This window comes from Sipha flava, unplaced genomic scaffold (genome assembly GCF_003268045.1).
Source record: "Sipha flava isolate LNK unplaced genomic scaffold, YSA_version1 198_pilon_pilon, whole genome shotgun sequence".
Lineage (NCBI taxonomy): Eukaryota > Metazoa > Arthropoda > Insecta > Hemiptera > Aphididae > Sipha > Sipha flava.
In genome coordinates this window covers 229,694-243,090 of record NW_020272778.1, presented here as the reverse complement: position 1 = coordinate 243,090, position 13,397 = coordinate 229,694, and the positions used below count along the sequence as shown (strand labels likewise).

Here is a 13,397-nt window from a genome sequence, read left to right as displayed (position 1 = left end):
TAACTTTGAATTTATTTATATATATATATATTTTTTTTTTTTTGGTGATGGTAAGGGTGGAATAATTATTTTGCCCCGGGGCGCGTTTATTTTAAATACGCAACTAACCACACCCCCTTTCCACAAGTAAAACTTATTACTATTAAAAATATATATATATATATTTTTAAATTGTATTAAAAAAACACTAAATAACGTATATTTAAAAATAATTAATATTTTATTTTAATGATAAATATCTATTTGTATTAGCAAAGATATTCAAAATATCATCGCTTTTTATATTTTTCTTTATATCTTTTTTAATATATAGTATTGAAAAATCGCTGAACCTATCTTGAACCAACGATGTCCTTAGCCAAGTTTTTATTTTTTTTCATTGCATTGAAACTTCTTTCGCAAGTAACCGAACTAATTGGTATTGTTAATGCTATTGTAAATAGTTTTTTATTATTTCTTATTTTACGATTTTCAAAAAAACGAATAGATGACAGATAATTATAAAAACAACAAATAACATTTCTAACAAAGTTTCGATTTTAGGGAGAGGCTATTAAAATATTTAGGGGCTTAAACCTCCCCCCCCCGATATTTTCCTATGGTTAACATTGTTGTTAATATTTCATATTTTCAAATGATTTCAGCCGTTATTTACTAAAAAATACACATTTTTTTAATAATTACCATCATATTTTAAAGATTTGGATACAACAAAACCAATACCTAATTCCAATAAATTTGTTGAGAATGATTTAAAATAATTTTTTTCCCCTTAAATGGAAGTTTTATTAACTATGGATTTTTCTAAAACTTTTTCAAGGAAAATAAAATATTTATTATTGTCCATTTCAATAAAAATAGTTAAAAAAATTATTTGAACCATTTAAAAAATCTTAGCTTATGTAAGTTGGGGACTGAAATAAATATATATATATATTAATAATGGAATATCCTATTCAAATTATTTAACCCTAATTAGTTCATAAACTACAAAATTGAGCAATTTTTGGAAATATTTTGTATAGGTAGGTGGTTTTAATGATAAAATGGATTATAAAGTTTTATTGTCAAAATAATTGAAGGTAATTTTCAAAACAAGTAGGTATTTATTTAGAATTCTCAGTACATTAATGTTTAAAACTTCGAAATATGAACCAATTAATTTACAAGTGAACACGAAGAATCTCTAATTGATATATTTCGTTTATGAATAATAAATCTTTACGTATTATTTATATATTTTGATAATATATTTTGGGTGATAACAACAAAATGATAACGTAGTGTTTAAATTGACTGCGAATAGACCGACCCATCTTAATTCGTCTCTGCAACCTAAGGTTTATACTTAATTGATTATCTATTAACTACAAATCTATAATCTATAACACTTATACAGCGATATTTAACTTACCGATATCAAAAAATCGATACATCGATCCAAATCCCAAGTGAGGGTTATTTTGAAGAAACAATGATAGCGGTGCTTCGTACCTACACTCTCATTGTGTGTTGTTAGGTCTGTGTAGTTATGTAAATTTCATTATTTTTTTCATTACTTGCATTTGACAGCGTTGCTGAAACCAACTTTCTCAGTTGTACGTGATTAACACTCTTATCTCCATCGTCATCATGTCTTACCAGTCAGCGGTCAAAGCGGTGAAGTCTGTAATCGATGGCAAGTCAGGCAAAGCAGAGCCTGTTGTCCAATCGATAGTACCGAAGAGTTTTCATTGGAACAAAAGAACTGAAGCGAGTTTGTTGTTCAACATGATTGGGTTGAAACCTTGTGGTAAGCCATCATTCCTGTTTTAATCATATAATTTCTTTTGTTCATTCTTTTAAATTATGTTTGTCTAATAAAATATCAAATATAGGCCTTTTTCAATCAATATTTTTATTTATTAAATAAATCATTCATCATTGGATGTTGTTAGTAGATGGAGAATAACTGGTTTATAAATGCAAAAGTACAGTTAAAGTATTTTAGGTCCTAAAACAAACAACAATATAATTAGTTATTTTGGTATAAAAAAGTTTACTGTCTTTTATTAATTGTATATATTGCAAGTAATTTAGCCATTTTTCCTATCTACCAAAAACAGTAATTTTATTGAAATCAAAAGACTTTTGATTAAATCCTACATTTTAGATTGATTATATTTGTTACAATTAAAGTGTTGAATTCAGTTATTTTATGAAATAACTAGATATTTCATGAATTGCTTTTGAATGTTACAGTGTTAAATAATACGTAAAAATTAACAGTTAACTAGTTAATTCATAGAATACCTAGTTATTCTATACAATTTTAGCTTGATTTCTGTTAAAATATAGAATTCATCTAAATTTAAAACCCGATTTAAAATGTAATTATAACAATATTTTATGTACATTTAATATTTTAATTGTTGAACTGTAAAAGTTTTTACTAAAATTTCTAATAAAAAAAAAAAAGAAAAAAAAACAATATTTTATTTATTTTAAGCTGAATTAATTATAGTTGCATTTTTTATTTGTACTTACTAGGCTATTATGGAATTTAGAGTTACACAATAACTTTTTTTTTCAAATATTACATTGAATAATATTTTATAACTTACTTATTTCGTACAACATGAAATATCTACCTTCGTGTCCAATAAAAATATGAATTTCATGTAAATAATCAAAAATGTCTTCAATTATAACCAGGGCTTGAAACCAATTAAAAACATTTCGGTTTTGGTTTGCATTTTGTATATCAGTTTTAAGAAATTATGATTTTGATTCCGTATACTGGTTTTTTATATTTTACGATTAAGTGTTCAGTTTTTAATACAGTCTTGATTTATAATGTTTTTGATATCGATTTTGAAATTGATTGCAAGCACTGATTATAACATTTAACTTAACATTTTCATTTTCATTATTTACAGGAAGTGTTAATTTTTCACTGACGTTTATTTATACAATATCGTAATTTTTTTTCAAACTATTAAATATATCATTTTTATGTTTAAGTTTTAATTATTTTATAAACAAACTGAATCAAAACTTTAATTTTAATATATACAATAGTAGAAATAATAGGCATAAGTTTTTGCAAAAATAATATTATGAAACTATACAGATTTTATAATAAATTACAATACCTGTTTTATTGTTCTATTACATGCTTAGTAAAATTATATATATTTTTTTAAAACATAAAAGCAATTGTTAAACAAACATTAATATTTTTTCTCGTAATAAAAAAATAAAATAGATTTTATAATGAATTATTATTAAATTAATATTAGGTGTTTACTAATTTAATGTTACAAAAACAACAAATTTTGTTTCGATGTTTATTTTATTTTTTTTTTTAATACATATAATACCTTAATTTATATAAAGAACTATGTATAAATTTTATGTTTAGTATTGGTTTTATCAATTTATACTAATTTGATTTAACTTCTTTGTTATACACAAACGCATATCACATAATGTATTTAATAGTTCAATTGAATTTTACCTGTTCTGTAATATGTTTATTGTCATTATTGAACCGTAAAAATTAAATTTTGTTTTATTTACTATTTTATTTGTTGAGGATATTTATAAAGGACTTTTAAGATGCATTTTGCAGCATAATGTTTTATCTTATGTTAAAATATTTCTCATTGATATAAGTATAATTAAAAAATATGATTTTGCTATTAAATTAATAATAAATTGAATCTTTTTTTAACAGGAATGAATAAACATTTGAATGTACTTCTGATTAGAGAAAGAATGGTTGAAGAACTAAATTGTTATGTATCAACTCTTTACATATGGCAATATTTAAATATCAAATGGGATATTGAAGTTGCTGTAAATAATTAACATTTATTAAAATATTTTATAATTAGATTCTATATCTATGTACTTTTTTTGACTGTCATAGAGTAATCATTTTTAAAATTTCAGGACAAATTTGAAGATATATGTTCTGCAGCTACTAGGATAGTTAATTTTAATTTACCAGCAGCATATGGACCCTTAATACTTAATGAAATTCATGAGATGAATAGAAAAAGGCTATATAAAGATAGTAAGTTATTAAAACTATTTATTTTTATTTTCTATAATTTTTATTGTTTTAATATTTTTTTAGGATTTGATGAAATTAATAGGGGGAAAGAATTAGTTAGTATTAAAAGAAGGAAGTCTAATTCTATGTCCTCAGTTGAAATAAGTGAAGTTGGATCTGATGAACCACCTGCTAGAACTCGAAGATCATTGCGAGCCTATGACAAACTTTATGATAAAGATCTTGAAGATGATTCATCAAACAAAAAAAAAATGTTACGTGTAAATAATAAATCTTGTGAGCTTAACAAGACCAAAGATTATAAGCTGTGTAATAAAAAGTCATCAAATCGATCTAAGGAACTAGAGAAAAATGATAAAGTTTCAAATATAAGTATCCGAAAAAGAAAAAGTCGTAATGTGTCCGAGTCTAGTATTAGCTCTGATAATAGCAAGCCGCATACGAGTTATAAAAATAATTTAATGGACTTAACTATTTCAGATAGCTCTTCTAGGTCAATAACTCCAGAGCTTCTGAGAGGTAAAACATCAAATCGATCCATTACACCAGAATCAATCAGTAGAAAATCAAACTTACGCTCTGGTGATAAAGACTTAAAGTCTAAACTTGCCCTAGAAAAAGCTTGTATAAAATTTGATCATCATGTTGAAATTATTTTACCAGAAATTAAAATTGAACGATTGAAGTCTGAAAAACAAATAGCTGCTTTCATGGAATCAAAGTCAAAACAACCAGTACAGAATAAAAGTGAAGCAAATAATAAAGTTAAAGGCAAAACACGTGGAAGAGTGACATCTGATTTTTTGGTTGTTCAACAATCTCCTGATGTACCTTTAGGTAGGCGGTCTTGTAGCAACAAAAGTTCATAATAATGTACTACTACAAAGAATTAAGAAATCATATTAAGCTCATAAATTAAAATTTATTTACAAAATTTAATATATATGTAACTATACATTTGGTCATTTTATTTTAACACAGTTGCCCTTTTTTTATTTATAGCATTACACTCAGTTATTTAATGATGTAAATTGTTTGTTAATAATTCTCAGTATCTTTTACAAATTATATTTGTCAATTCTTTTAAAACCTAAAAATATTTTTAACAATTTATTACTTACTCTGCATCAAGTTTCATACTTCTAATAAAAATATTGATAAATCAGTTTGTGTTAATATTTTTAATTTAACTAGTTTATTTGGTCCTACAAATATTCTCAACTTGTTATCTATATTAGTGACTTGTGCTTTCTTTAAGTCATTAAAATCTCACTGTACCATCTGAAAAAAATTATTTTCAAACATTTTTTATGTTAGTTTTGACCATTATTAAACCCACTCAAGTATTTTAACAATATTATTACTATTATTAATATTATTTATACTTCCACAGGCTGGGTTTATTTTTACTAAGATTTATACAATTTATATTAAAATTTTGTTTACAAACATGAATATTAAACAAAGATAAGTAGTTAACAATAACAAACAATAATGTAATACTTGTGAAAAGGCTAATCAAAAATTCAACTTATAACTATAATTTATCGTAAAGATATTAAAATTAGTTAACTACAGCAAAATATAATAAATATTATAAAATAAAATATTATTATGGAACTGCAGTAGGAGTAAATGTTATCCATTAGTTGTATTTTTTAATGGTACATAATGCATCACAAATAACATAATTTTAAACAGATATTTTTTAATCATTATTGAATTTATAACTGTAATTTCATTATAAAATAATATAGTTACCAAATAAATAATTCACTAAAATAAACGTAGCAGTCAATGTGTTTAAATATTTTATATAATAAAATATTTACTTTTTTTATTTAGTAAATCATAATTACATCTTGAAAATAAAATTAAGAAATTATCAAAAAAAAAAAAAATGTAATATATAAAATATACACACAAGACAACATTTATTTTAAATATACTAATGTAGAACTAAATACAACAGTTAAGGTTTAATGTACCAAATTTTTTTCTATTAAATTAATACTACTTTTAGATTGCAATTCTCTCATTATATAAGGTATCTTTTCATAATCAATAAGTCCATTCCAGACATCCATGGATATAGGTAATACTACTATACCCAAAGCTTCAATTGTTTTGTTTGTCAATATATAAGGTCCTCTTAAACAATTTAAATTGATAACATAATTATTTGGTTTGTAAATAAATATGCCAATTCTAAAAATAAAACAAAATATTATACATCATTCTTTGACAGAATTATTAACAAGTGAATGAATTTACTTACACTAAATTATCATTAAACTCAATGTTTTCCAAAAATACATTTGATTTGTCAGTTTTTATTTCCTTTTTAATAGCAACAGAATATCCACCAGGTCTCATTACCACTAAATGATCTGAAATCAAATGTATTGAATCACAGTAAAAAACTACTGTTAAAAAATATATTTAATATTTTAAAATTTTACGAACCAATAAAATGTCCTAACTTGCTTTTTACGCCTGTAAGCACATAATCCTCTCCACCCAAACCGTGCTCTAAGGCAGCTTTTAGTGGAAAGTTGTCTAAATTCTGCTGATTCAAATTAATAGCTTTTTCTAAAATATCTGTTGGTGGCAAATTTCCTTTGTAACCTCCAGGGTATAGAGTCACAGTAGCCTGGTACAGTTTAAGCAACATAATGTAATCAAGTACATTATCACCTATAGAAAGATACAAAAAATTATTAAAAGTGAAATAGAATTATAATAACTTAAAGAAAAACATAATTTTTAATTCATAGATAATATTTTCAGAAGGTGAATAAAACCAAGGTTAAGTATTTAAAAAAAATGCATCATTACTCCGTTTAAGAAATCCATACAGAAAGTTTCTTGAAAAAACTCTTTCTAATAGTTCTTCTGACCAACAATCCAAAACAGCTAAATCAAACGCCACTAATAGCCATGGTAATTCTATAACATCCTATTAGTAAATAAATATAAGAATATAAAAAATATATATTATAAAATTAAATTAACTAAATTTTTATTTATTAACAATTACCTTTTGAATGTTAAGTCTTTCTAAAATATAAGGTTTTAATTCAATGAAACCATGTGGAATATGATTTGCATTGGCACACCCTGCAATATATGATAGTAAATTACTAAATCTACTTCGCTTCAAAATTGAATGATCATTGATTAGTTGAGCAGTCATGTAATCAAGTAATTCACGATTAACATATCCCTAAAATTAAAAAAAATGTATTAATTCAACTATAAATCATACATTTATATGACTTACAATTTTATTCAATTTCTTTATTACAAATCCTATTTCTTCAAATTTCATTTTTTTTTTCATTAGGTATGCAATGATTTTATTTATAAATTGTTCATTATAAAATTCTTTAGAATCATATAAATATTTATTTATCATTCTAGTCAAAAGAGCTTCAATATCTGAAATATTACCTACTAATTCTATATGATCTAAATAAATGTCTAAACATTTATTAACTACATTAATATATTTCTCGGTTGAATAATCTTTGTAGTACAAACATAATAATAAAGTTTTGATCATTTTATAATTGAGTAAATCAATATTTCTTATAATTTTTGACATAACAAAGTCATACGTTTCTTGAGATAATCTTTGTTTAGTTATATAGTTTAGGAATTCTATTTGCCAATACACATTGTCTTCTAGTTTATATTTTACTTGTGTCTCAAAAACTATTGGCAATGCAAGTTTTAAAGCATCAACCAAAGGACAAGATGATAAATCTTTTAGTAAAAAATGAAGAAAAGTAATTTGATGTAATGACATATCATTTATCATTTTACTTATTAACTGTAACATAATTTGCATTATGTTACTGTTCACTGATACACCCAAATATGATAAACATTTCACACAATTAATGACGTCTTTTAGTTCAAGATTTCTTGAACGACTTTGAAGTTTATGACACAATGCTGTAAATTCTGGACTTCGTATTAGTTCTTCTTTTGATAGTTCATTACTGAAAAATAATAGTTATTACTGGAATAAGGGAAGTATTTTAATTAAAAAATTGAGTTGTAAACATTTACATTTGATTAAAGTTTAAATTTTAATAAAAAACAAAATAGTTATATAAATACAGAAATAAAATTATAACAAAAAAACTAAAATTTGAAAGTTTTAACCTTAGTGTATATGGTATGGTTAATATTGTAGTATCATTTAAATTAATTTAAGTACAACCAAACAAGATAAAAAAATATTTAAATTGTTTTTAAACAGTGTAAAAAATTATATTTTTGGATTTATAGTAAATATTTGTACAGTAGGGTCACATTAATCTGAAAAACATAGTAATCCAAAAAGGTCTTGAGAAATATTACATCGCGATTTAATTATATGTATGTTTAAAAAAAAAACTCAATTTTTGAAATTAATATGTAACTGTTTAATTATATATATATATATACATAATAATAATAATTGTATGGTATTTGTTAAATTTTTTAATTATGTATTGATAAAATAAATTCCAAAATTTAAATTGCAAAAAAATTGATTTTTTTTTTTTCAAGTCATAGGTAATCATATAGCCCTTGGATAGACCCCTTTCCCCAATATCGTTTTGATTATTGCAACCCTGTTGTAGTTACCATGGAATACAAATATGTTTTAATTAAATTTAATAATATTTTAATAATCACCTTTTATTTTTGTGTAAGGTAAATAAAGAAAGTAATGCTTGCAAATGTTGTGGTGTAGTCATCACAGAGTTATGAAGCCGTAACATTTCCAATATATCACTTGTTTTATTTGCATTCATAATACTTGTTAATAAAACATCATTAGTAGCAAGAATATTAGAATAACCACTTTGACCAATGCTTGATGCATGTCGTATTGTTTTAAGATCTGTGATATGATAAAAATTATAATCAAATATATTATGAATAATGAATAATAAATTATAATACATGATTGAAAATAAATTGAAGTTGAAATCCTTGTTGAAAATGCATGTCTTTGTACTACATTATGCTGTATATGTAAATTTCTTGATAATAAATAAATTTTTTTCAGGTACTGAATATATTTGCTAACTTTATTCATAATGTTTTTGTCTTCTAAAAATAATATAAAAATTAATATGTTTACAATTACACTAGATACACAAATAAATAAATTACCAATTACATAAATTGACTTCTAAAATTCCTCTAAACAAAAATTATTTTCTTTAGAAATATTTAAATTAATTTTTTTGACTTGTTATATTTTTAATATTACAACTGAAATAACAGAACTTTTAGAAAATTATAAATTTAATATAATACAGGGAAATGTTAATTATTTATTAATATAAATACAAATAATAAAATAATAATAAATAATATAATTAATTAATAACTGTTTGTTAATGTAATCCATCAATTTTAGGCTATTTATTAAATATCTTAGAGTTTCTGTAACTTATAACCAAAATCTAACTACATTAATGATTACCAGGGCTAAGATTTGTATGCAATAACAAATTATAAAATATGCATTTTATTTACCAAATATGCAAAAATATACATTTAAATTTTTATAAGATAAATACAAAAATAATGTTACAAAAAAAATATTTATTTATTGAAATGCATCAGTGGTTGGCTGTTTATGTTATTATAATTAAGAAATAAAATAAAATAAAATAATTTAAAATAAAATTTATGTTTGACAAGAAAACCAAGTTTCATACTAATCAGCGGGGTTAAAATTAAATACGGAATATTAATTAATTATAAATATTAATTACAAAATATACTATAAAACATTGATTTTTCGCATTTTTATAATCAAAATATGCAATAATATTCATTTTATTCAATATATGCAATAATATGCATTTTATCCAAAATATGCAAAAATATGCAAAATAAAAATACCACCATTTATCTCATCATGAGGTAATTCGTGGACATTACTGACAAAATCAATTATCAGTAGTCGCAAAAAAAACATGCTGTTGCATACAAATCCTAGCCCTGAAGATTACTTTATGTTATAATTAGGCCCGGCTTAAGTGTTTAATAAACAAAGGCAAAATTTAGTTTTTGCCGCTCCTTACGTGTAAATATTTTATCAAATATTTTTTTTTTATACATAAAAATTGTCCAGGAAAAATACAGCCCTAGGCATGGGTCTATATCGCCTATCTCTTGATTAAAATATATAATATAAATGTATATTATAAATTGGTTATAATATTGTATAATAGAATATAGTTAGAATGTTATGCATAATAGAAAAAAATGTTTTGGTCCAATTCCATGAAAGTACAAATAATTTGGAAATTGTCACAATACAAATAATAGAATGGTATAATGGCATATTTCCTATTTTATTGTTTTAAAGTTTTTCATTTGATAGTTGAACATTTGGGTATATCATTTTATATCTTCTTTTTAGTATATATTATAATATACTAATATAAGCCTCATTAGACATTTAAAATAAATTATTAACAATTATACATGCTATTACTTATATTGGACTCAAATCATAATTAATATTATGAACAGGCGAGTGAATTAATCTATAAATGTATACAAAAAAAAATATCCTTCAACAAACCATAAAGTAAATATGGTGCAGATGATCAAAACGTTGATGCCTTTATCAATATAATTACAGACATGATTAAACGTGTAAATATATAGGAATGAGAATCAATTAATTTGTTAAAGATATCGTTTTAATTAACTCATAAAACATTATTTAAAACTAAACGGTTGTTTATTTAAAAAAATGTTTAGTATTAAATTTTAAATTAATGTAGATTTTCCAATGAAACATTTGAACATAGCCTTAAATGTATGATAAAATGTTATCATATAATCACACACAATCATGATCATATTTTTTTAATTCGTGGTTGGAGCACAAAATCCAAAACGGGTATTCGGCAGATGTACTAACATCAGTTACAACCCCTGTAAAATCTGTATAGGGTTTTGTACTTAGCTAAAGTTGTCTTATTCTTATATATAGGCTTAGGGAGTTCTAGCATTTGCATACTTTTTTTAATTATTGTTAAATATAGCAGAGTGCGAAATAAATTCGTATCTCGGTGCCACGATATCAGATCTAAAATTTGAATGTGCATATTTTTGCATTTTTGATAGATTTTGCAGGAAAATGCATATTTTAAAATTTTTATGCTTATTTTGCATATTTTGACAAATTTTTCAAATTTAAAATTAAAAACTATAGATACATATTTCAACCTGTCGAAAAAAAATATATTAAGAGGACTTAATACTTCCAGTAATATGCTATCTGCAAACTACCTCTCATATCTCGTTATAATTTTCATGTAAGTATAAATAATTCTATAAGCCTGTATCGACCGTTCAATTCGTTAGATATCGACCGGATGTCGATAAAGATAATAGTTGATATAAAATAATAGATTATTTGTTTAGTGTCCAGTTCAGTTGATTATTATCCAGGGTCGTAGCTAGGGGGTGGCGAGAGGTATCTACGCCCCGGGCGCAATTCATGAGAGAACGCAAAAATAGAAATCTTGCGTTTAATATTAAAAATTACAATGTTCAATGTCGTATATTTTGTTTACAAAATCTTTAACAGCCTTCATATTATAATCAAAGCAATCATCGAAAATAATATCTAATAAGCGTAATATTTTCAAATTGAAAATACATAAGGGCGCATTTTGAAGTTTTGCCCCGGGCGCAATGTTTGGTTGCTACGGCATTGTTATTATTCATCGTTGTTTTTGCGTCCTCGCAACCACACAACGTCGAATCATACGTAAAATTATATTTATATTTTATAACATTGTGTAATGCCGAAAGTACAACAGTCTACGAGTAGCCGACTACAAAGTTTTGTTTTGGAGTTTAAAGATACATTTACATCCGATGAACAGGTTTTATTTTGTGAACTATGTGGTCATTTTATTTTTTATTTTTTTAATGCATATAAATGCATATTATAATGCATATTTTAATGATTTTAGAAGCATAAATTTTAAATAAATAAATAAAAAAAATAAATTAATTAATTTTAAATGCATGCATATTTGTGTATTTTTTAGAGCTATAAGTCCCTAAGCCTACTAATATATTATCATTATAATATTACTTATTCTGTAATTGTTACTAGTATTAAATTTTATAAATATAGTTTTGAAGTCGTTAGTTACCTACAACCTAAATAAGTATGAATAATTTCAAACAATTGTTATGTACCTACCCATTGATAATTTAGCCATGAAAGAAATTATAAATTTATAGGTACACCTATATTATGTTCAGTGGCGTATTTATGGGGGGGGAGCGAGGGGGCCCGGGCCCCCTCCGAAATGAAAAACACCATTGTTAAAGATTGTTATTTTTAACATGGATATGTCTTAATGCTGGGGGTTTCCGAAAATTTTTCGCGACACTGAGAATGTTGCTTATGCGATAATTTAAAATTTTATATTTATAAAATATGTTTATTCTTTTAAGAAAATATGTGGTGAATGTTGAGTGACTCTAATAAAAAATTTGTTTATTACAATGTAGTTTTTATACTTTTAAAAAATAATAAATCATTAAAAAAATTGAATTTCTTATTTTTCCGTAGGTGTAAAAACTGTCGAAAAGTCTTATAGTGCTAAAGTAATTTTTTTCGTAATAGTGTGCTTCCTCCTTCCTTTCCACCCAAAAATCAAATACATAATCGGCCCCTTCCGAAATGTAAACCTATATACGCAACTGATTATGTTAATGTTCATCTTTATTCCTTAGCTTAAAACGGCCTAATGATTGTAAGTAAATATAAATATAAAATATAGATGTTTATAATAAAAACTAGAGAGTAAAGATATCAAGACTTTTTAATAAAACCATCATAATGTAATCTCTAAAAGCCTAAAATATTTACATATATATTTACAGTTATATGTGCTATATATATATATATATATTTTGTTTGCATTACTCTTTTATCGTATAGTTAAACATTGATTAAGTGAAAATTAGTGATCGCATAATTCCCAAGATAAATTTATATTATAAAATTATAGATAAATCTCTTTTTTATTTCCTACGTTTCTGTCCTTTTCCCCGTACATTATAATTTATAGTAAAAGTTATTTAAAATAATTTTCTATTGTATTTTTATAAGCTTCCATTGTAAATATTAAACATGAATTAGGTTATTAATAAAATTTTTAAAAACAAACATGGGCCTGAAAGTATTTTCTTTACATGAAAAAAAACTAATTACAAAACATATATATGTATTAAGGTAGTAAATTCACCATAGTCACTGTTCAGCATTAAGCTATAAAGTATG

The 13,397-nt window shown here is 24.0% G+C and overlaps 2 protein-coding genes across 5 annotated transcripts; one reads left to right on the top strand and one right to left on the bottom strand.

Annotated features, from left to right (window-relative positions):
* Positions 1-1,254: 1,254 nt before the first annotated feature.
* Positions 1,255-5,149, top strand: LOC112681876. Of its 3 annotated transcripts, none has more exons than XM_025552214.1 (5): positions 1,255-1,340; positions 1,573-1,792; positions 3,719-3,840; positions 3,937-4,060; positions 4,124-5,149. In XM_025552214.1, exons 2-5 carry the CDS (start codon positions 1,633-1,635, stop codon positions 4,927-4,929), a joined length of 1,212 nt encoding a protein of 403 aa, XP_025407999.1. In that variant the 5' UTR covers positions 1,255-1,340; positions 1,573-1,632; the 3' UTR covers positions 4,930-5,149. The 3 variants fall into 3 exon arrangements, with proteins under 3 accessions (XP_025407999.1, XP_025407998.1, XP_025407997.1); XM_025552213.1 differs by having other exon boundaries at positions 1,271-1,507; XM_025552212.1 differs by having other exon boundaries at positions 1,271-1,451; positions 4,124-5,148.
* Positions 5,150-5,975: 826 nt separating this feature from the next.
* On the bottom strand, positions 5,976-10,837 carry LOC112681875. Of its 2 annotated transcripts, XM_025552210.1 has the most exons (10): positions 10,665-10,837; positions 9,236-9,265; positions 9,023-9,172; positions 8,753-8,960; positions 7,344-8,067; positions 7,101-7,286; positions 6,899-7,019; positions 6,527-6,757; positions 6,339-6,450; positions 5,976-6,268 (listed from the first exon to the last, which is right to left on the bottom strand). In XM_025552210.1, the coding sequence occupies exons 3-10, from the start codon at positions 9,156-9,158 to the stop codon at positions 6,040-6,042; spliced, it is 1,947 nt and encodes a 648-aa protein (XP_025407995.1). In that variant the 5' UTR covers positions 9,159-9,172; positions 9,236-9,265; positions 10,665-10,837; the 3' UTR covers positions 5,976-6,039. The 2 variants fall into 2 exon arrangements, with proteins under 2 accessions (XP_025407995.1, XP_025407994.1); XM_025552209.1 differs by lacking the exon at positions 9,236-9,265.
* Between the last annotated feature and the right edge of the window lie 2,560 nt (positions 10,838-13,397).